Source organism: Sarcophilus harrisii, chromosome 3 (genome assembly GCF_902635505.1).
Source record: "Sarcophilus harrisii chromosome 3, mSarHar1.11, whole genome shotgun sequence".
NCBI classification, from domain to species: Eukaryota; Metazoa; Chordata; class Mammalia; order Dasyuromorphia; family Dasyuridae; genus Sarcophilus; species Sarcophilus harrisii.
In genome coordinates, this window is record NC_045428.1 from 596,682,904 (window position 1) to 596,707,716 (window position 24,813).

Below are 24,813 nucleotides of genomic sequence, written 5' to 3' on the forward strand. Positions count from 1 at the left end.
GATACAGCAAGCAAACAAATATGTACAAACAAGCTATGTACAGGATAAATAGGAAATAACAGAGGAAAAGCACTAAAATTAAGAGGGGTTGGGATAGGCTTCCTATAAAAGACAGGACTTTAGTTGAGACTTAAAGGAAGCCAAGGAAGTCAGTAGTTAGAAGTGAGGAGGGAGAGTATCCAGACTTAGGAGACATAGAAATGCCCAGATCTGAGAAATGGTGTGTCTTGTGCTTGGAATAGCCAGGAGGACAGGGTCACTAGATCAAAGAGTGTGGTGGGGATTAAGATACAAGAAGATGGAAAGGTGGGACAAGGGGCTAGGTAATGAGGTATTTGAATGACAAACAGAGCATTTTGAGTTTGAATTTGAATTTACTGTGTCATTTTGCTCCAATAGGCTGAAAGCCTCTTAAGATTGGAGACCTATTTCACTTCTGGTACATGATCTAAGGGATAGAGATATGATCCTGAAACCAGATCTAGGTTCAAGGTTCATCTCAAACACATATTGATTGGGTGATCCTGATCAAATAACTTAGGAACCTCTTTAAGATTACAATTTGCAGAGAAGGTGAATCTGTAAAAGTTCTCTCTCTTGGAAGAACAAAAATTATTGATCTAGTGTAGATGCTGAAAAATGAAGTGACTGAAAAAAATAAAGATTTGAACTTCTGAGCAGTTTTGTTTATTAGGTAATGCATGTCAATTGATCCACAAACACTGGATCCCACATATTGGAAGAGACATACATGTATATGCTTATATATATATTCATGAATGACCATTTTTTCTTTACTTCCTAATAAATTATTTTTTGGTTCTCTGCTGTTCACCTTATTTACTTTATTCTCCCCCCCCCAAGCAACCTATATTTAAGAAAAGATATATTTATGTATACAGATATAGATATACAGATACGTGCAAATACACACACTCACACCCACCCCACATACACACACGTCTTTCCTATCCTTGCTGACTCTTTAATTAAATTATGCTCCATAACTTGCCTTGCTATTACTTAATTTCCCTCCACCCTAGGATCCCTCCCTTGTCTTCTCCTCTCATCCTTTGCTTCCCCATTTGCTTATTCTTTCATCCCTTATTTCTTTAGAGATTTTGAATGGTGCTATATCCTTTAATGTATATATGTGGTGTTATCCTCAAACACAGAAAAATGTCAACTGTTATTGTGTCTTAAAACCCATTCTTGATGTGAGTAGATTTTCAGAACTATAAGCCCTCCTTCCCCCCTCTAATGCCTTTGTATCTATTCTTCTTCTGTACCTCATTTGTATAACATGATTGTAAATTTTACCTTAACTCTGCCAAACTTTCTTTTGAGCTATCTTTCTATTGATGTGAATCTTATGTGTGTGTGTGTGTGTATATATATATATATATATATACACACACACACATATACATATATACATACATGTATATACACACACATAGACATACATACATGTAAAATAAATAATTTTTCCATGTTTAAACAATTTGTCCATGTTAAGTTTCTTAAAACTGATCATTCATATTGGCTCTTTTATGTTAAAATTTTTGTTAAGTTCAGGTTTGGTTGATAGAAAGTCCTGAAAATTTGCAAGTTCATTGAATGACCATTTTTTTCTCATTCAGAATTATAGATAATTTTGCTGGATATGATATTTTTGGCCACAGTTCTTTTGATTGTCAGTAGATATGATTCCAGGATCTGTGGTCTTTTATTGTAGCTGCTGATAAATCTTGTATAATTCTAATTGCAGCTTTACCAAAGGGAATTTTTTTTCTTATTTCTTGCAAAATTTTCTTTTTGATCTGGGGTTTTTTGAAATTTGGCAATAATATTCCTGTGTGTTTTCCATATAGAATTCTTTGAGGTGGTGATAGGTGAATTTTTTGTATTTCTATTTTACCCTCATGTTCTATCATTCCAGGACAATTTTCTTAGATAATTTCCTGCCTTATTATGTCAAGCTTCTCTTTTTGGTCAGAATTTTCTGGGCATCTAATTATTCTTATATTTTCTCTTCTTGATCTGTTCTCCAGATCTCTCATTTTTCTTATTAGATGTTTCACATCTGTTCTATTTTCTTATTTTTTATAATCTGTTTTGTTATTTCTTGGTCTCTCATAGTTTCACTAGATTCCTTTTGCCCAATTCTAATTTTCTTTTCTTTATTTTTTGCCCAATTCTAATTTTCAAAGAGTTATTTTCACCATCAAGCTCTAAAGCTTGGTCTTTGCAAACCTTAACTGATTAGGAGCAATGGTCCCAGAATGGGCATTGCTGACTGTGGACACTTGTAGAAGCATAGAGTTCTTGGTTTACAGTTTCTGGTCAGAGTGGAAAGCTGAATCAAAGCTTGAGGCACCCACACACACACACACACACATATACTCCACCATTAGAAGAACTTTCTCCCAAGCTTTCATATAGCAAAATAATAATTCAAAAAGGAATCCCTAAGATGGGGATGATAATGCCTGCAGTAATTATTTTCAAAAGTTGTTCTGACAAGACGTGGAAAGCCCCTTCTGCCAAATCCTTCAAACATAAAAATTTCAGCTGTTATTGTGTCTTAAAACCACTCACTCAATATCCTCTATTCTCTTAAAAGTTGCATGCATAAAAACATAACTTCAAGATGTTTTCATCACACAGTTTATCTTTTTATTAAATTTTGTTTCTTTTCAATTAACAAGTATTTGGTTTCTTTCCCTTTCATTTCTTCAATGGAAAAATAAAAATAAATGGAAAGAAGTCCCTTGTATCAAATATTAGTCAAAGCAAATTCCCACATTGGTTATCCATGTACTAGGTAGCTACAAAGACTAAGAGTCTTCATAAAAATAAGTCAGATAGAAGGAAGGGAGAAATAAAAAAAAAGAAAAAGAGGGAGAGTGAGGACAGAGAGAGAGAAAAAGAGGGAGAGTGGGGACAGAGAGAGACAGAGACATTGACACACACACAGAGTTGTATCTTTTAGAATAGATGGTCAGACACAGTTTAGTCCTATTTAGTATCCTCAGTGTTGAGGATGCTGAGACCATAGTAAGAATATGGCAAATGGGTCCTGATTTGCAGCCTACAATAGACACAAGTAGCCACAAAATTCCTGGCTACAGGCAGAAGTAATTGGGAAACATTAAAAAAATAAAATAAAATAAAACATAAGTGATGTTAATTTGTGTTTTTCTAAGACACTATATGTTCTGAAGGGATCTATTTCTATTTAAATTTGACAATCCTGGAACTGAACATATAAAAACAGAAAGAAAACTGGACAAGAATATGAAAGAAAGAGAGCATGTAATAATTTTATTTTGTGCAGGGAGAGAGAATTTATGTTTTGAAGAACTCATAGGATCATAGCTATAAAGCTGAAAGATCTTCTAGTTTTACCTCCTTATTTTGTAAATAAGGGAGAATGAAGCCCTCAAAAAAATTAACTTACCCAAACATGATGTGGCAGAACCAGGACTAGAAGATATATTTTTTTGACCTCACAACTAGAGTTCTTTTTGCTACAGTGAAATCATATCTCATTTTTAGGATCAAGGAACTGAGAAGGCTTAGCCAATGGCTGGGTGTGGGAAGCAAGAGAGATAGAGGTATCCAGCATGCTAGTGTTGTCCTGAGCCTGGATGACTGTATGAACAGAATGGGAAAGTCAGGAAGGAGGGGATGGCTACTGAAATATGCTTAGGGCACACAGTGGTTAGCTGTACCTCTAGCTGGCAGAACTCTGACTGCTCCTAATTTTGTAAAGGGTCTTGTGAAGAGCCCCTTGGACTTCCTTGTTCCTCAGGCAATAGATGATTGGGTTGCACATGGGTGTGAGCACAGTGTAGATGACAGACAACAATTTGCTGAGGTCCATGTTTTCCATGCGCTTGGGCCGGGCATAGATGAAGATGGCAGCTGAGTAGAAGATGCCCACCACAATGAGATGAGAAGCACAGGTAGAAAAGGCCTTGAGCTGGGCAGCAGCTGAGGGCATTCGTGTCACAGCTGCCCCAATGGCCACATAGGAGACCAGGGCAACCATCAGGGAACCATAGAAAATGACAATGGCTGAAATGAAGTCGACCAGCTCAGTTAGTTCTACGTGGGTACAAGAGAGATTAAGCAGAGGGGAAACATCACAAAAGAAGTGGTTAAGGATATTGGGGCCACAATAGGAAAGTCCAGCAATAAAGGATGTTTTGATCACAGAGACAGTAAGGCTGCCCATCCAGGAGGCCACGGCCAACGTGAGGCAGACCTGGGGCCTCATAAGTATTGGATAATGGAGAGGATGACAGATGGCCACGTAGCGGTCATAGGCCATGGAGGCCAGGAGAGTGCACTCAACACAGATAAGGGAGACGAAGAAGAAGAGCTGAGTCATACAGGATGTGAATGGGACGTGGCAAGGCCCTGACCACAGCCCGAGCAGCAGGGTGGGCACCGTGACTGAGACATAGCACATCTCCAAGCAGCTCAGGTTCCCCAGGAAGAAGTACATGGGCTTGTGGAGTTCTGTGTGGCTCCAGATGAGCAAGATAATGATGGTGTTCTCCAAGAGAGTCAGCAGGTAGAGGGTGAGGAACACTGCAAAGAGGACTCCCCGTAGACCTGGCCTTGTGGACAAGCCCAGCAGGATGAACTCCTGGACCCGGGTCACGTTGGCCTCCCCCCAGTGTCTTCCAAGCTAGAGACAAAGAGCAAAGTCTTCATGACATTACATATTGTCACAATGCTGCATGGCTAATTTGGAGGAAGATTAGAATGGGACTTAATCAAGCCTTCATTAAGTGCATCCTTTGCATCAAGAACTATACCAAGGTCTGGGAATACAAAGAAAAAGTAAAAATATGTCCTTGCTCTCCAGGAGATTACATTCTAAAGGGGGAGATCCCTTGGTCCATAACCAGGAACCTTCAAAATACATATAAAGGGAAAGGTGGGGGTGGGTGGGATGGGGGATGCCCTTTGCAAAAAATAGTGTTTGAGTTGAGTTTTGAAAAAAGCAGGGTTTAAAGAACTGGAGATGAAGTTAGTATATCCCAAACACAACAGACCAATTCAAAGGCAGAGACTTGGGACATGGATCATTGTGAGAAATGAATAGAAAGTACAAAAATGCAGCTGAACCCTAGAGTGCATGGGATGGAATAAGAAGGAAGGGGTCTAGAAAGATAGATTAGTTATTGGCCAGCTGGGGAAGAGCTTTACATATTTAGAGGAGGTTATATTAGAAGCAGGCAATAAAAGGGACCCATTGGAGATTGCTGAGTAGGAAAAATAACATGCATTTTGAATGCTACCGAAATAGTAATAGCTACCATTTTTCTAGCCCTATTAGATTAGGAAAATTTTGTTGACAAGGTGGGTGTGTAGTGTACAGGTGGGAGTGTAAATATGATTGTTTCTATTTGACTGGAGGGAAGTTAAAGCTTAAATTTGGCTAGATTTTTGTAATTTTGAAGTACTAGAACCCAGTATTTAAATTTAAGTCCTGTAAATCTAAGTTCAATGTCCTTTTATTATTTTATATATTAGTATATTATGTGTAACATTAATATTTTATATGCTATAAATTACTGCTTTTTCTGTAACAATAAACTTAATATGTTATTTTTACTATAGTTATTGCCATTGGAAGACAATGATTTTTTGCCATTTGCATGGCAATACAAATAGAAATATTAGAGGAAAGAATGAACAGACTGAATGAGCATATAGGAACCTTATAAGAATGGGAGCAGACCCATTAGAATGGGTCTTTGTGGTGAAGACATGCATCATCATTGGCTTCTCCCCTTGTGGCCTCAGATGGCTATTAATTAAAAAAAATGCTGGTGATAATTAACCTAGAAAAGAAGGCACTTGAGTAGGTAAGTTGTTGGGTGCAGAACATGGTAGCTCTCTTCAAATATCTGAAGAACTGTCATATGGAACAGGCTCAGACAGCTAAGGGACAAAGAACCTGGCAGTAACCTGACATTAGGAAGACTTGAGTTCAAATACTACCTCAGAAACATACTAGTCCTGTGAACCTGAGCAAGTTCATTGAAATGATCTTTCTTCATCTATCGAATATCAAAACATCTACCTTCCATAGTTGTTCTGAAGATAAAATTAGGTAATATTTGCTAAGTATTTTGCAAGATCTAAAACATTACATTAATGTCAGCTACCCAAGATTATTGTCATTAGTTCCCTTCAGTTATGGAAAACGAAGCTAATATCATAACATCCATACACAGAGTTTATAGAGAGGGAAACTCCAGCTGCATATATGGGAAAATTGTCCTCCAATACTTAAAAATATAATAATCTGCCCAAGGAGAAGGTTCTCCATTATTAGAAGTCATTAGAGGTTCAATTGGAAATTGAATGGATACCCATTAGTTGGGATACGGCTGCATGAGTTATGGTATAGAAATGTAGTGGAATATTATTGTTCAATAAAAAAATTGATGAGCAGGCTGATTTCAGAAAAGCTTGCAACTATCTACATAAACTGATGCTGAGTGAAGTGAGCAGAACTAAGAGAATACTGCACAAGATTATGTGATGACATACTGTGATGAATGTGACTCATCTCAATAAGGCAGGGAATCAAAGAAATTCTAATGGAATTGGGATGGAAAATATTATTTTCATCCAGAGAGAGAGAACTATAGAGACTGAATATGAACAGAATAATTGTTTTCACTTTTTATTTATTTGTTTTCTTTCTCATGTTTTTTCCCCTTTTGGTGAGATTTTTTTTGCACTGCATGAAAGATATGGAATTTAAAAGAATTAAAAGCATTACACATATTTAACCAATATCAAATTATGTGCTATCTAGGGGAGGAGGGAGATAATGGAGACAGGGAGAAAAATTTGGAACAAAATGTCTCACAAAAGTTTATGTTGAAAACATTTACATGTATTTGGAAATTAAAATACTATTGAGAGGTGATTTCAAGGCAGTTGCAATAGACTTGTGATAGAAAGAGTTATTCACACTCAGAGGGAGGACTATGGAAATCAAATGTGGTTCATAATATTTTCACCTTTGTTGTTGTTGTCATTGTTTGCTTGCTTTTTTCTCTTTCAAGATTTTTCTTTTTAATCTGATTTTTCTTGCAATGTTATGATATTAGCTCTGTTTTCCATAACTGAAGGGAACTAATGATAATGTCGAAATATATTTAGATGAACTGCACTTGCTGTCTAGGGGAGAGAGGAAATGGAGAGGGAAGGAGAAAGATTTAAAACCCAAGGTTTTGCAAGAGTGGATATTGAAAACTATCTTTGCATGTATTTTGAAAACTAAAACTATCGAAAACTAAAAAAATGAAACTATTATTATTAAAAATAAAATACGATTTAAAATTTGTTAAAAGATGTAATAGACAGAAAATTGGTCTGGGGGTCTGGAATACCTGTGTTCAAGTTTCACTTCTTTCTAACAGATCACTCAGGAACTTGCCTACGCCATTAGAGGCACGCCAGTGGTATAGTACACAGAATCTGAGTTTGGAGTTAGAAAGACCAGAGTTGAAATCCAGCCTCAGATATTTCCTAGCTAGCTGTGACACTTCACTTGTCATTTTACTTCAGTTTCCTCATCTGTAAAAAGAGAATATACTATCTGCCTCATGGTTTATTGAATCTCATGTGATTTAAATGAGATATCCTATGAATAAAATGCATTATATACCTTACAGTGTAAAAGGTATTATTATTTTCAAATATTTCTTCCTCGTGGTAATGTTAAGAAGACTTTTTTTCTGTTCTGTCCTTTCCTGTAGAAGTGGTGAAGAAGAAAGGGGAAATTCTAATTAATTTGGTAAATATCATAGTTCACTGGAAAAAGTAATAGATTTCAAATCTGGGGTCCTAGGTACTAATCCTAATTCTACTACTTGTCCATGTGACCTTGGGAAGTTACTACCTCTGTGTGGATCTCAGTTTTCCCATCTGTAAAGTGAGTTGGACTAAATGGCCTCAAAATCCTTTTCAGTTCTGGTTCTATGATCTTATGATATATGAGCAATTGAGAAAGTATTTATTAAGCATTAACTATGTGCCAGTCATGGTGCAAGACTGTGAGGGTGTGAAAGCAACAGCAACAATAAAGTCAAGCAGTTCATGGCTTGATAAGTTTATATCTGCTGTGATAGAAGAATGGAGTTAAAAATGAGAACATTGGGATAAATACAAATATAGGAGGCAGAAAGAAAAAAAAATCAGTGAATAAGACTGAGAAGGATCAATCAGGAAGAAGACCAGGAGAGGAGACTATATTTTATTTCTTATAAATACTTAAGAACTTCTAAGGAAATTATCTGGAGATAAAGATTGAACCTGTGATTTCACTGGTACAGGAAACACCCATATATCTCTGACAATGAAAGTAATACTTTCTCTACAACTTGTAAACTTAGAAAACTGTCCTGAGGGGTAAAGTTAAATGGACAGCCAGAATGACACACATGGTAAGTGTCAGAGGTGGAACATGAACCTAGGTGATCTTGATTCTGAGGTAAGTCCTCAAATCACTGAATTCCTGCTTTTTATACTGACTGGAGTCCCCCAGTCAGAGGGTAGTATGAACTAGTCTTCGTTAAACCAATTCGAGCCAATCTAATCAGTCTTAAGACCCTGATAGTTGTTATTGCTGGCTTATATATTTGTGTGTACATATATGTGTGCATGTGTATTTTATTAAGCAAGTAAAGTTTCAAATTTAAACCAAGGGGAAAATAGATATCTCAAATATTGCTACTGGGAGGGGCAAAAATCCCCTTTACAAGAGACTTATCCAAACTCTGCTCCTAGACTGGCCTTAAGAGCCAGTACCTTGTACTTTTGGACTGATCTCATATCCCTTTACAGCCAAAAATATTTATTCAGGCTAATTAGTCAAAGAATGATTAGGGGAATGAGGATTCCAAGAAAGCCAGTCCCAATATCATATTCAATATCATGTGTTTGTTGAAATACAATGATGCTAGGTCCTGGGGACAGTGGATAGGAAGTGGACAGATGGAATAGAATGACAAAGGGAAATTCAGAGACAGGGAAATATCATTATAATTCAAGTGATCTTTCCTGTTGGGAGATTTTCATTACAGGGTTATTAAGGGTTTCTAAGCTCCTTTTATATAAACATTTATACACACACATATACACACCTATATGTATTTATATATACACACATATACACATATATACATACATGTGAAAAAGTCTACAGAAGTTATTACTCCTGTGTTAAGACTTCTCTCAATCTACCAAATGTCAATAGTGCAATTTCTGCTCCTTCTAAGCTTGTTTTCTCACTAAAATAATTCTCATGTGACCTCACACCGAGAGTTGCTGAGAACAGTATTTTGTAACTCCCATCTACCACAATAAAAGGGCAAAGTATTCTTTATGATATTATTTAGTCCTTCTTATGCATTTCCCTCTCCTGCTTCAGCCCTTTCTTCATCCTGTCCTATTGTTCATGAGAAGCAAGAAACTATGTCCTTGCCAGGCTGGTTCAGAAACCTCTTCCTTCACAGCTCCTTTATGAGACTTACCTCCTCCATTGAGTGTTCTGGGATCAGCTTTGCAAAGTCCAGTTACCCCAGGTCTTTCTGGGAGTCTTATAGATTTTATTCTCCTTAGGTTGCCTCTATTCTCTCACTGAAAGAACAAAAGGACACATTAAAGTCATCACGACTTGACATCTCCTTGATCTCCTCAGAGAATTCTTCCCATTCCTTCCAAAATCATTAGTGAGCTTTTTCCACAAACCTCCTCCTGGATACCATATTTTCCTGTGTCTTTCATAACACTGATATCTCCTGGTCATTTATCTACCTCTTGAATTGTTCCTTCTCTATCATTTTCTTAGATTTCTTTTCCTCATTCTGCTTCTTAAATGGGGGTATAAGAAAGTTTCTCATTCTAAAATCTCTATCCATCTGTTTCTGGAGTTTCTCTTTGAGCAACATAGCTCTCCCTGATCACTTAGTGATGACTCTCCATCCCCGAAGTTCTTAAATCAAATATGGGATAACCACATTTTGACTATTTTGTAGTTGGGCTTTCTAATTTTTTTTAAAATAGAGGATTATTGTATTTTCTTCCAAGTCTGGGCTTATATAATGTTTTTCAGGTGACTCTTAAATCTCTCCATCCAGTCCCAATTGCCTGATTTTGCTAAAGAATAGAGGGCTGATCTGGAAATTGTAAAAACCTGGATTCAAGTAATCTGAGTCACATCAACGACAGACAAGTAACTTAATCTCAGTAAAGGCAATTACAAGACACAGATGGATTGTCAGTTTATATGAGTTAAAATGCTTTCAAACATGGCCATTCTTTATACTTATAAAGATATAGAACTATGACCATCCACCATCTCAAAAAATTCTTTGTAATACTTTAATTGGGATTTTGCAGTTGTCTGCTAAAACTAACTGCCCCTGTTGTGTTTTCATCAGCAATTAAAAGGCAACGTCATCCCATTATCACCATCCTCCCCAAACTTACCTGTGCTCTGAGTTTTTTTATATAGTTTGCAGCATTACCCTTCTCCCAGGTTTGCTCCTTCAGGTTTTTTTTAATATACTCTCTCCCTCCCCACGCTAGTCCAGGAAGTTGATAAATTTTGTTGAGTCTACATTTCCCATGTTCTACAATTAGTAAAATGTATTAAACTTGATATCGGGTCACTCAGATCCAAGTCCATATGCTTCCCAATTTGGCTGATTTACCTTGGTGTAGTAAATATGAATTAAGCCTAAGTCTCCTTTGTCTCTTCTGGATCACTTCTCAGTATCTTATCCTTAAGGGAAATCAGCTAAAGAGCTGTAGTACTGGATGGACAACCAGGTTGTAGAATCTTAAGAATTGAAAAGCAGGAGAGGCACAATGAGTTCTCAGGTCACAAAATCCAAGTGAAAATCAGAGCCATCATCTTTAGTTTCCTTGTTAAATGGGGAAGTCAGTGCCAGCCTTCCCTTGCATACTCATTCATTAAAAATATCTGACATTTCTAATGGTCTGAAAAGATCACAGACTCTAGGATGTTAGAGCTGGAAGGGCTCTAAGCAATGATCAAGTTTTGTCCTTTTTCCAAGGAAAATAAGTCTCAAAGAAATAAAGTTAGAGGAAACATGATTGGCAAACAAGCTCAAAGGATTTAGAGCAGGGAAGGACTTCAAAGATCATCTAGTTCAGGTTCCTAATTTACAGGCAAGAAAACTGAAGTCCACCTGTGTTAAGTCTCATTCCCAATGTCACAGAACTAGGAAATTGCACTGGAGCTTCAACCTAGGTCTGCTGGCTTGAAGGAACTGATTGCTTTCTTCACTCTGACAAAATGCTGAAATGTCACAGTTTCCATATCCAAGAGGTGATGAACAAGGAACTTTAAATTTGCCAACCTCAGAGCTACTGTGAAACCCTTGGGAATTGGCAAACTTGTGGTTACCAAAACCTTTTTTTTTTTCCATTGCTTATTCTGAGATTTGAAAAGAGAAAACTTAGTACTTGAGACCCATGATTTAATTGGAAAAGCACGTATTTGTCATAATCAATAGACAAATTTAATTTCCAATTCACTGTCAATAATTTTAGAAAATTTTGTGTAGAATGGGAAATGTACTACATGATTGGAGAAGGGAATATGTGGAAATTTTTTTTCCTAGAAAGAGAATGGATTTTTCAAGCTTTATGAAGCAGGAAGATGAGAGATTCATTGTTGTTGTTTGTTGTTGTTGTTAATTCTTCATTCTTGCTATCCTAATCCTCTTAATTCCCTCAGTCCCTGCTAGTATCTATGCCATTATATATCTTTACAATCTTATACCTCCCCTACCCCCAAACCTAGCACAGTGACTGGCACATCATAGTTATTTAATGAATGCTTGTTAAAAGTTATTGATTATTCCTTAAGATCAGACACATAGCTAATCATGTAAGAAGCTGAGACTCAACCCCTAATTCCAACTCCTTTCCCATTTCACTATGCTGTTTGAAGGTAAACTTTTTATTTATAAAGAACATGGGACTTAGAGTCTGTGCTTGCACCTTGACTCTTTTTCATTTGCTCTGAATGTCACTTATTCACAACTGAACTTTTTGCCTCCTGCTCCCCAATATGAAATGGGAATGTGGACTCATAGACTCATACATTTAGTGATACAAGGAACTTTAGGGGTTAGATACACATTTTGTAGATGAGAAAAATAAGACCTTGAGAAACTAAAACATTTCCAAACACTTAGCAAAGGACAAAACTAGGATTTGAAACCAATCATTGTCGAGTGAAGGGGACTTTGTAGACCCTATTATGATGTAAAAATATAGATGATGATGATGATGATGATTGATGATGATGATCTGGTTGAAATATAGAATGTTCACTAGGATTTTCTTAATATAGCCAAGAGACTAATCTAAAATATGAAGAAATTGGTTGAGATATGTAAAGGGCTGAAACTCTGAAAAAAGTGTGCTTGAATCAGACATCTGAGCACTTAAGGCTAATTATTGATTCGATGTGAGACAATGACCCTATTAGCATATGCTCTGGATAAATGGCTCTTCTCACTGTTTGTGCTTACTGAATGGTTGGTGTTAAGATAATAGTAGACAAGGATTTGAGGGCGAGATGTTCTTTTTTTGGGTGTAGCTGCTTCTGTCCATCCTTGATCTATTGAAACTGAGTTAGATCTCTTTGTCGAAGGAATCCACTTCCATCAGAATACATCCTCATACAGTATCGTTGTTGAGGTATATAATGATCTCCTGGTTCTATTCCTTTCACTTAGCATCAGTTCATGTAAGTCTCGCCAATCCTCTCTGTATTCATCTTGCTGGTCATTTCTTACAGAACAATAATATTCCATAACATTCATATACCACAGTTTACTTCACCATTCTCCAATTGATGGGAATCCATTCATTTTCCAGTTTCTAGCCACTACAAACAGGGCTGCCACAAACATTTTGGCACATACAGATCCCTTTCCCTTCTTTAGTATCTCCTTGGGGTATAAGTCCAGTAGTATCACTGCTGGATCAAAGGGTATGCACAGTTTGATAAATTTTTGGGCATAATTCCAGATTGCTCTCCAGAATGGATGGATTTGTTCACAACTCCACCAACAATGTATCAGTGTCCCAGTTTTACCGGATCCCCTCCAACAATTATTATTTTTTCCTGTCATCTTAGCCAATCTGACAGGTATGTAGTGGTATCTCAGAGTTGTCTTAATTTGCATTTCTCTGATTAATAATGATTAGGAACACTCTTTCATATGAGTGGTAATAATTTTAATTTCATCATCTGAAAATTGTCTGTTTTGACCATTTGTCAATTAGAGAATGGCTTGGTTTCTTATAAATTAGAGTCAGTTCTCTATATATTTTGGAAATGAGGCCTTTATCAGAACCTTTAACTGTGAAGATGTTTTCCCAGTTTGTTGCTTCCCTTCTAATCTTGTTTACATTAATTTTGTTTGTACAGAAGCTTTTTAATTTGATGTAATCAAAATTTTCTATTTTGTGATCAATAATGGTCTCTAGTTCATCTTTAGTCACAAATTTCTGCTCTCCAGAATGGCTGGATGTATTCACAATTCCACCAACAATGTATCAGTGTCGCTGTTTTCCCACATCCCCTCTAACATTCTGCAATCTCTTTCCCTGTCATTCTAGCCAATCTGACAGGTGTGTAGTGGTATCTCAGAGTTGTCTTAATTTGCATTTCTCTGATTAATAATGATTTGGAGCATATTTTCATATGGCTAGAAAGAGTTTCAATTTCTTCATCTGAGAATTGTCTGTTCATATCATTGGACCATTTATCAATTGGAGGATGGCTTGATTTCTTATAAATTAGAGTCAATTCTCTATATATTTTGGAAATGAGGCCTTTATCAGACCCTTTGACTGTAAAAATGTTTTCCCAGTTTATTGTTTCCCTTCTAATCTTGTCTCCATTAGTTTTGTTTGTACAAAAAAATTTTCAATTTGATATAATCAAAATTTTCTATTTTGTAGTCAATAGTGCTCTCTAGTTCTTCTTTGGTCATAAATTCCTTCCTCTTCCACTGGTCTGAGAGGTAAACTATCCTATGCTCTTCCAATTTATTTATAATCTCATTTTTTATGTCTGGCTCATGAACCCATTTTGACCTTATCTTGGTGTATGGTGTTAAGTGTGGGTCAATGCCTAATTTCTGCCATACTAATTTCCAATTTTCCCAGCAATTTTTGTCAAATAATGCGTTCTTATCCCCAAAACTGGGATCTTTGGATTTGTCAAATACTAGATTATTAAAGTTATTGGCTGTTTTGTCCTTTGAACCTAACCTATTCCATTGATCAACTAGTCTATTTCTTAGCCAATACCAGATGGTTTTGGTAACCACTGCTTTATAATATACTTTTAGATCTGGCACAGCTAGGCCACCTTCATTTGATTTTTTTTATTAATTCCCTTGAAATTCTTGACCTTTTATTTTTCTATATGAACTTTGTTATTATTTTTTCTAGGTCATTAAAATAGTTTTTGGGAGTCTGATTGGTATAGCGCTAGATAAATAGATTAGTTTAGGTAGTATTGTCATCTTTATTATATTTGCTTGCCCAATCCAAGAGCATTCAATATTTTTCCAGTTGGTTAGATCAGACTTAATTTGCATGAAAAGTGTTTTGTAGTTTTTCTCATAAAGTTTCTGATTTTCCCTTGGCAGATAGATTCCTAAATATTTTATATAATCAGTAGTTACTTTAAATGGAATTTCTCTTTGTAACTATAATTGTTGGATTTTGTTAGTGACATATAAGAATGCTGATGACTTATGCGGGTTTATTTTGTATCCTGCAACTTTGGTTAAGGTGTGGATTGTTTCTAATAACTTTTTAGTAGAGTCTCTGGGGTTCTCTAAGTATGTCATCATATCATCAGCAAAGAGTGATAATTTTGTTTCCTCATTGCCTATTCTTATTCCTTTAATCTCTTTCTCAACTCTTATTGCCAAAGCTAGCATTTCTAATACAATATTAAATAGTAACGGTGATAGTGGGCATCCTTGTTTCACTCCTGATCTTATTGGGAATGGTTGCAGTTTGTCCCCATTACATATGATGCTTATTGATAGTTTAAAATAGATGCTAATGATTATTTTAAGGAAAAGTCCATTTATTCTTATACTCTCAAGTGTTTTTAATAGGAATGGATATTGGATTTTATCAAATGCTTTTTCTGCATCTATTGAGATGATCATATGGTTTTTGTTAATTTGGTTATTAATATGGCCAAATATATGGATAGTTTTTCTAATATTGAACCAGCCCTGCATTCCCGGTATAAATCCTATTTGATTGTGGTGTATTATCCTGGGAATGATTTTCTGTAGTCTTTTTGCTAATATCTTATTTAAGATTTTATCATCAATATTCATTAGGGAGATTGGTTTATAATTTTCTTTCTCTGTTTTCAATCTACCTGGTTTTAGTATCAGTACCATGTCTGTGTCATAAAAGGAATTTGGTAGGACTCCTTCATTCCCTATTTTTTCAAATAGTTTATAAAGCATTGGGGCTAATTATTCTTTGAATGTTTGGTAGAATTCACATGTAAATCCATCTGGTCTTGGGGATTTTTTTTTTAGGGAGTTGATTAATAGCTTGTTCTAGTTCTTTTTCTGAAATGGGACTATTCAAGAAATTTACTTCCTCCTCTGTTAATCTGGGAACTCTATATTTTTGGAGGTGGTCATCCATTTTCTTAGGTTATCAAATTTATTGTCATAAAGTTGGGCAAAGTAACCCCTTATTATTTTTTTAATTTCCTCTTCATTGGTGGAAAGTTCTCCCTTTTCATTTTTAAGACTACTAATTTGATTTTCCTCTCTCCTTTTTCTAATCAGATTTATTAAAGGTTTATCAATCTTATTGTTTTTTTCATAAAACCAACTCTTAGTTTTATTTATTAGTTCAATAGTTTTTTTGCTTTCAATATTATTAATTTCTCCTTTTAATTTTAGAATTTCAAGTTTAGTAATTTATTGGGAGTTTTTAATTTCATCTTTTTCTAGCTTTTTAAATTGCAAGCCCAATTCATTGATCTTCTCTTTCTCTATTTTATTCAAGTAAGCCTCTAAGGATATAATAATTTATGTTTTTCTAAGATACTATGTGTTCTGTAGGGATCTATTTCTATTTATGTTTGACAATCCTGGAACTGAACATATAAAAACAAAAAGACAACCGGACAAGAATGTGAAAGAAAGAGAGCATGTAATAATTTTATTTTGTGCAGGGAGAGAGAATTTATGTATTGAAGAACTCATAGGATCACAAATATAAAGCTGAAAGATCTTCTAGTTTTACCTCCTAATTTTATAAATGAGAGATAATGAAGCCCTCAAAAAAAATAACTTACCCAAATATGATGTGGCAGAATCAGGATTAGAAGATACATTTTTTTGACCTCACAACTAGAGTTCTTTTTGCTACAGTGAGATCATATCTCATTTTTAGGATCAAGGAACTGAGAAGGCTTAACCAATGGCTGGATGTGGGAAGCAAGAGAGATAGAGGTATCCAGCATGCTAGTGTTATCCTGAGCCTGGCTGACTGTATGAACAGAATGGGAAAGTCAAGAAGGAGGGGATGGTTACTGAAATATGCTTAGGGTACACAGTAGTTAGCTGCATCTCTAGCTGGCAGAACTCTGACTGATCCTAATTTTGTAAAGGGTCTTGTGAAGAGCCCCTTGGACCTCCTTGTTCCTCAGGCAGTAGATGATTGGGTTGCACATGGGTGTGAGCACAGTGTAGATGACAGACAACAATTTGCTGAGGTCCATGTTTTCCATACGCTTGGGCCGGGCATAGATGAAGATGGCAGCTGAGTAGAAAATGCCCACCACAATGAGGTGAGAAGCACAGGTAGAGAAGGCCTTGAGCCGGGCAGCAGCTGAGGGCATTCGTGCCACAGCTGCCCCAATGGCCACATAGGAGACCAGGGCAACCATCAGGGAGCCATAGAAAATGACAATGGCTGAAATGAAGTCGACCAGCTCAGTTAGTGCTACATGGGTACAAGAGAGATTAAGCAGAGGGGAAACATCACAAAAGAAGTGGTTAAGGACATTGGGGCCACAATAGGAAAGTCCAGCAATAAAGAATGTTTTGATCACAGAGACACTGAGACTGCCCATCCAGGAGGCTATGGCCAAAATGAGACAGATCTGGGGTCTCATGAGTATTGAGTAGTGGAGAGGACGACAGATGGCCACGTAGCGGTCATAGGCCATGGAGGCCAGGAGAGTGCACTCGGCACAGATAAGGGTGATGAAGAAGAAGAGTTGAGTCATACAGGATGTGAATGGGACGTGGCAAGGCCCTGACCACAGGCCAAGCAGCAGGGTGGGCACCGTGACTGAGACATAGCACATCTCCAAGCAGCTCAGGTTCCCCAGGAAGAAGTACATGGGCTTGTGGAGTTCTGTGTGGCTCCAGATGAGCAAGATAATGATGGTGTTCTCCAAGAGAGTCAGCAGGTAGAGGGTGAGGAACACTGCAAAGAGGACTCCTCGTAGACCTGGCCTTGTGGACAAGCCCAGCAGGATGAACTCCTGGACCCGGGTCACATTGGTCTCCCCCCAGTGTCTTCCAGGCTAGAAACAAAGAGCAAAGTCTTCATGACATTACATATCGTCAGAATGCTACATGGCTAATTTGGAGGAAGATTGGAATGGGACTTATCAAGCTAACAGCAAGCCTTTATTAAGTGCATCCTTTGCATCAAGAACTATACTAAGGTCTGGGAATACAAAGAAAAAGTAAAAATAGGTCCTTGCTCTCCAGGTGATTACATTCTAAAGGGGGAGATCCCTTGGTCCATAAACAGGAACCTTCAAAATACATATAAAGGGAAAGGTGGGGGTGGGTGGGATGGGGGATGCCCTTTGAAAAAAATAGTGTTTGAGTTGAGTCTTGAAAAAAGCAAGATTTAAAGAACTGGAGATGAAGTTAGTATATCCCAAACACAGCAGACCAATTCAAAGGCAGAGACTTGGGACATGGGTCATTGTGTGAAATGAATGGAAAGTACAAAAATGCAGCTGAACCCTAGAGTGCATGGGATGGAATAAGAAGGAAGGGGTCTAGAAAGATAGGTAGTTATTGGCCAGGTGGGAAAGAGCTTTACATATTTAGAGGAGGTTATATTAGAAGCAGGCAATAAAAGGGACCCATTGGAGATTGCTGAGTAGGAAAAATAACATGCATTTTGAATGCTACCGAAATAGCAATAGCTGCCATTTTTCTAGCCCTATTAAATTAGGAAAATTTTATGGACAAGATCCTTACAGGATGGGAGTGTAAATATGAATGTTTCTATTTTACTGGAGGGAATTTAAAGCTTAGATTTGGCTAGATTTTTGTAATTTTGAAGTACTGGAGCCAAGGATTTAAATTCAAGTCCTGTAAATCTGCGTTCAGTGCCTTTTATTATTTTATATATTAGTATATTATGTGCAACATTAATATTTTATGTGTTATAAATTATTGCTTTTTCTGTAACAATAAACTTAATATATTATTTTTATTATGGTTATTACCACTGGAAGAGAATGACAATTCACATTTGTATGGCAATATGAATAGAAATATTATAGTATGAAAAGATTGAATGAGCATATAAGAGCCTTATGGGAATGGAAGCAGACCCATTAAAATGGGTCTTTGTGGTGACGATATACCTCATCTTTGGATTCTCCCCTTCTGGCCTCAGATGGCTATTAATTAAAAAAAAAAAAAGCTGGTGATAATTAACATAGAGAATAAGGCACTTGAGTAGGTGAGTTGTTGGGTGCAGAACATGGTAGCTCTCTTCAAATATCTGAAGAACCATCATATGAAAGAGGGTCAGACAGCTAAAGGACAAGGAACCTGGAATTAATTAACCTGGCATTAGGAAGACGAGTTCAAATACTACCTCAGAAACATACTAGTCCTATGAATCTGAGCAAGTTCATTGAAATGATCTTTCTTCATCTATCGAATATCAAAACATCTACCTTCCATAGTTGTTCTGAAGATAAAATTAGGTAATATTTGCTAAGTGTTTTGCAAGCTCTAAAACATTACATTAATGTCAGCTACCCAAGATTATTGTCATTAATTCCCTTCAGTTATGGAAAACGAAGCTAATATCATAACAACCATACACAGAGTTTATAGAGAGGGAAATTCCAGCTGCATATATGGGAAAATTGTCCTCCAGTACTTAAAAATGTAATAATCTGCCCAAGGAGAAGGTTCTCCATCATTAGAAGTCATTAGAAGTTCAATTGGAAATTGAGTGGATGCCCATCAGTTGGGATACGGCTGCATAAATTATGGTATAGAAATGTAGTGGAATATTATTGTTCAATAAAAAAATGATCAGAAGGCTGATTTCAGAAAATTCTGGAACTATTTACAAGAACTGATGCTGAGTGAAGTGAGCAGAAGCAAGAGAATATTGCACAAAGTAACAACAAGGTTATGTCATGACATACTATGATGGACGTGACTTGTCTCAATAAGAGAGTGAATCAAGGACATTCTAATGGAATTGGGATGGAAAATATTATCTTCATTCAGAGAAAGAGAGAGAGAGAACTATAGAGACTGAATATGAATAGAATAATAGTTTTCACTTTTTATTTATTTGTTTCCTTTCTCATGTTTTTTCCCCTTTTGGTCAGATATTTTTTGTCTTGCATGAAAGATATGGAATTATATTTAAAAGAATTACACATATTTAACCAATATCAAATTATGTGCTATCTACGGGAGGAGGGAGATAGTGGAGGCAGGGAGAAAAATTTTGAACAAAATGTCTTACAAAAGTTTATGTCAAAAACATTTACATGTATTTGGAAATTAAAATACTGTTGAGAGGTGATTTCAAGGCAGTTGCAATAGACTTGTGATAGAAAGAGCTATTCACACTCAGAGGGAGGACTATGGAAATTAAATATGGTTCATAGTATTTTCACCTTTGTTCTTGTTGTCATTGTTTGCTTGCTTTTTTCTCTTTCAAGATTTTCCTTTTAATCTGATTTTTCTTGCAAGTATACCATATTTCAAAATATATTTAGAAGAACTGCACATGTTTAACCTATATTAGATTACTTGCTGTCTGGGGGAGAGAGGAAGTGGAGAGGGATGGAGAAAAATTTGGAACCCAAGGTTTTGCAAGAGTGGATATTGAAAACTATCTTTGTATGTATTTTGAAAACTAAAAAAATAAAACTATTGTTATTAAAAATAAAATATGATTTTAAATTTGTTAAAAGATGTAATAGACAGAAAATTGGTCTGGGGGTCTGGAATACCTGTGTTCAAGTTTCACTTCTTTCTAACAGATCACTCAGGAACTTGCCCATGCCATTAGAGGCCCCCCGGTGGTATAGTACACGGAATCTGAGTTGAAAGACCAGAGTTGAAATCCAGCCTCAGACATTTCCTAGCTGGCTGTGACACTTCAACTCTTATTTTTCCTCAGTTTTCTCATCTGCAAAAAGAAAATGTAGCATCTGCCTCATGGTTTATTGAATCTCATGAGATTCAAATGAGATATACTTTGAATAAAATGCATTATACACCTTAAAGTACAGTATAAATGCTATTATTACTTTCAAATATTTCTTCCTCCTGGGAATGTTAAGAAGACTTTTTTCTGCTCTATCTTTTCCTGTAGAAGTGGTGAAGAAGAAAGGGGAAGTTCTAATCAATTTGGGAAGCATCATAGTTCACTGGAAAAAGTAATAGATTTCAAATCTGGGGTCCTAGGTACTAATCCTAATTCTACTACTTGTCCATGTGACCTTGGGAAGTTACTATCTCTGTGTGGATCTCAGTTCTCCCATCTGTAAAGGGAGTTGGACTAAATGGCCTCAAAATCCTTTTCAGTTCTGGGTCTATGATCTTATGATATATGAGCAATTGAGAAAGTATTTATTAAGCATTAACTACATGCCAGTCATGGTGCAAGGCTGTGAGGGTGTGAAAGCAAAAGCAACAATAAAATCAAGCACTTCATGGCTTGATAAGTTTATATCTGCTGTGATAGAAGAATGGAGTTAAAGATGAGAACATTGGGATAAACACAAATATAGGAGGCAGAAAGAAAAAAAAAATCAGTGAATAAGACTGAGAAGGATCAATCAGGAAGAAGACCAGGAGAGGAGACTATATTTTATTTCTTATAAATACTTAAAAACTTCTAAGGAAATTATCTGGAGATAAAGATTGAACTTGTGATTTCACTGGTACAGGAAACACCAATATATCCCTGACAATGAGTGTAACACTTTCTCTACAACTTATAAACTTAGAGAACTGTCTTGTGGCGTAAAGTTAAGTGGACAGCCAGAATGACATAGATGGTAAATGTAAGAGGTGGAACATGAACCCAGGTGATCTTGATTCTGAGGTAAACTCTCAAATCACTGAAATCCTGCTTTTTATACTGACTGGAATCCCCCAGTCAGAGGGTAGTATGAACTAGTCTTCATTAAATCAGTCCGAGCCAGTCTAGCCAGTCTTACGATTCTGATGGTTATTATTATGGGCTTATATATTTGTGTCTGCATGTATGTGTGCATGCGTATTTTACTAAGCAAGTAAAGTTTCAAATTTAAACCAAGGAGAAAATAGATATCTCAAATCTTGCTATTGGGAGGCACAAAAATCCACTTTAAAAGAGATAGTTATCCAAATTCTGCTCTTAGTGGCCCTAAGGGCCAGTACCTTGTACTTTTGGACTGATCTCATATCCCTTTACAGCCAAAAACATTTATTCAGGTTAATTAGTCAAAGAATGGTTAGGGGAATGAGGATTTCAAGAAAGCTAGTCCCAATATCATATTCAATATCATGTGTTTGTTGAAATACAATGATGCTAGGTCCTGGGGACAGTGGATAGGAAGTGCACAGATGGAATAGAATGACAAAGGGAAGTTCAGAGATAGGGACATATTATTACAATGCAAGTGATCTTTCCTGTTGGGAGATTTTCATTACAGGGTCATTCTAAGCTCCTTTTATATAAACATTTACACACACACACACACATACACACATATGAAAAAGCCTACAAAAGATACTTCTCCTGTGTTGACTTCTCTCAATCTACGAAGTGTCAATGGTGCAACTTCTGCTCCTTCTAAGCTTATTTTCTCACTAAAATAATTCTCATATGTCCTTACACAGAGAGTTGGTGAGAGCAGTATTTTGTAACTTCCATCTACCACAATAAAAGGGCAAAGTATTCTTTATGATATTATTCAGTCCTTCCTATGTATTTCCCTCTCCTGCTTCAGTGCTTTCTTCATCCTGTCTTATTGTCAATGAGAAGCAAATAAGTATGTCCCTACTAGGATGGTTCAGTCACCTCTTCCTTCACAGCTCCTTTATGAGACTTACCTCCTCCATAGATTGTTCTGTGATCAGCTTTGCAAAGTCCAGTTACCCCAGGTCTTTCTGGGAGTCTTATAGATTTTATTCTCCTTAGGTTGGCTCTATTCTCTCACTGAAAGAACAAAAGGACACATTAAAGTCATCGCGACTTGACATCTCCTTCATGTCCTCAGAGAATTCTTCCCATTCCTTCCAAAATCATTAGTGAGCTTTTTCCACAAACCTCCTCCTGGATACCATATTTTCCTGTGTCTTTCATAATACTGATCTCTGGTCATTTATCTACCTCTTGAATTGTTCCTTCTCTATCATTTTCTTAGATTTCTTTTCCTTATTCTGCTTCTTAAATGGGGGTATAAGAAAGTTTCTTATTCTAAAATCTCTATCGATCTGTTTCTGGAGTTTCTCTTTGGGCAACCTGATCACTTAGTGATGACTCTCCATCCCTGAAGTTCTTAAATGAAATATGGGATAACTATATTTTGACTATTTTGTAGTTGGGCTTTCTGCTCCTTTTAGAATAGAGGATTATTGGACTTTCTTCCAAGTTTGGGTTTATATAATGTTTTTCAGGTGACTCAAATCTCTCCATCCAGCCCCAGTTGCCTGATTTTCCTAAAGAATAGAGGACTGATCCAATATTGGAATGACCTGGATTCAATACTCTGATTCATACTAATGACAGACAAGTAACTTCATCTCAATGAAGGCAATTACAAGACACAGATGGATTGTCAATTTATGACTTAAAATGCTTTCAAACATGAGCATTCTTTATATTTACAAAGTCATAAATCTATGATCATCCATCATCTCAAAAAATTCTTTGTAATGCTTTAGTTGGGATTTTGCAGTTGTCTGCTGAAACTAACTGCCCCGGTTATGTTTCCATCAGCAATTAAAAGGCAACTTCATCCCATTATTATCATCCTTCCCAAACTTACCTGTGCTCTGAGTTTTTCCATATAGTTTGCAGCATTATCCTTCTTCCAGGTTTGTTGCTTTAGGTTTTTTTTTTAAATATGTTCTCTCCCTCCCCACCCAACACATAAATTTTGTTGAGTCTACATTTCCCATGTTGTACAATTAGTAAAATGTATTAAAGTTGATATCAAGTCACTCAGATCTAAGTCCATAGCTCTTTTAACTATACTTCCCAATTTGGCTGACTTACCTTAGTGTGGTAAGTCTGAATTAAGCCTGAGTCTCCCTTGTCTCTTCTGGATCGCTTCCCAGAATCTTGTCCTTAAGAAAAATCAGGCAAACCGGTATAGTCCTGGATGGACAACCAGGTTGTAGAATCTTAAGAATTGAAAAGCAGGTGATGCACAATGAACTCTCAGGTCACGAAATCCAAGTGGAAATCAGAGCCATCATCTCCAGATTCCTTGTTAAGACTCCTTGAGGAGTCAGTGCCAGCCTTCTCCTTGAATACTCATTTATTAGAAATGTCTGACATTTCTAATGGTCTGAAAAGATCACAGACTCTAAGATGTTAGAGCTGGAACAGCTCTTAGCAATGATCAAGTTTTGTTCTTTTTCCAAGGAAAATAAGTCTCAAAGAAATAAAGTCAGAGGAAACATGATGCGTGGATAACAAGCTCAGAGGATTTAGAGCAGGGAAGGACTTCAAAGGTCATCTAGCTCAGGCTTCTAATTTACAGGCAAGAAAACTGACGTCCACACATGTTAAGTCTCATTCCCAATGTCACAGAACTAGGAAATTGCACTGGAGCTCCAATCTAGGTCTGCTGACTTGAAGGAACTGATTGCTTTCTTCACTCTGAAAAAATGCTGAAATTTCACAGCTTCCATATCCAACAGTCGATGAACAAGGAACCTTAAATTTGCCAACCTCAGAGGCTACTGTGAAGCCCTTGGGGACTGGAAAACTTAGGGTTTCCAAAACCTTTTTTTTCCATTGCTTATTCTGAGATTTGAAAAGAGAAAACTTAATACTTGAGACCCATGATTTAATTGGAAAAGCACTTATTTGTCATAATCAGTAGACAAATTTAATTTCCAATTCACTGTCAGTAATTTTAGAAAAATTGTGTAGAATGGGAAACGCACTACATGATTGGAGAAGGGAATGTGTGGGAATTTTTTTTCCTAGAAAGAGAATGGATTTTTCAAGCTTTATGAAGCAGGGAGATGAGAGATTCATTGTTGTTGTTTGTTGTAGTGTTGTTTATTCTTCATTTTTGAAGAGCAATAACTGTATCATGAAGGCTATGTCTTGATTTGTAAGTGTATTGGATTCAACGTAGGAGTGTGAAAAATCATCAATCTCACTCTCTTCTCCAGAGTCTCCTGAGTGACAGACATAATTCAAGAT

The 24,813-nt window shown here is 36.5% G+C and overlaps 2 protein-coding genes across 2 annotated transcripts; both read right to left on the reverse strand.

Moving 5' to 3' along the window:
- Nucleotides 1–3,739: 3,739 nt before the first annotated feature.
- On the reverse strand, nucleotides 3,740–9,584 carry LOC116422674 (olfactory receptor 5-like). Its single transcript, XM_031961693.1, has 2 exons — nucleotides 9,576–9,584; nucleotides 3,740–4,702 (listed from the first exon to the last, which is right to left on the reverse strand). The coding sequence occupies exons 1-2, from the start codon at nucleotides 9,582–9,584 to the stop codon at nucleotides 3,740–3,742; spliced, it is 972 nt and encodes a 323-aa protein (XP_031817553.1).
- A 7,133-nt stretch (nucleotides 9,585–16,717) lies between these two features.
- LOC100914812 (olfactory receptor 5-like) lies at nucleotides 16,718–18,064 on the reverse strand (the record flags this gene model as incomplete). The annotated part of the gene is made up of 2 exons (XM_031961695.1): nucleotides 16,718–17,659; nucleotides 18,011–18,064. Coding segments are annotated over 2 exons (996 nt in total), but the record flags the coding sequence as incomplete, so codon positions are not given.
- Between the last annotated feature and the right edge of the window lie 6,749 nt (nucleotides 18,065–24,813).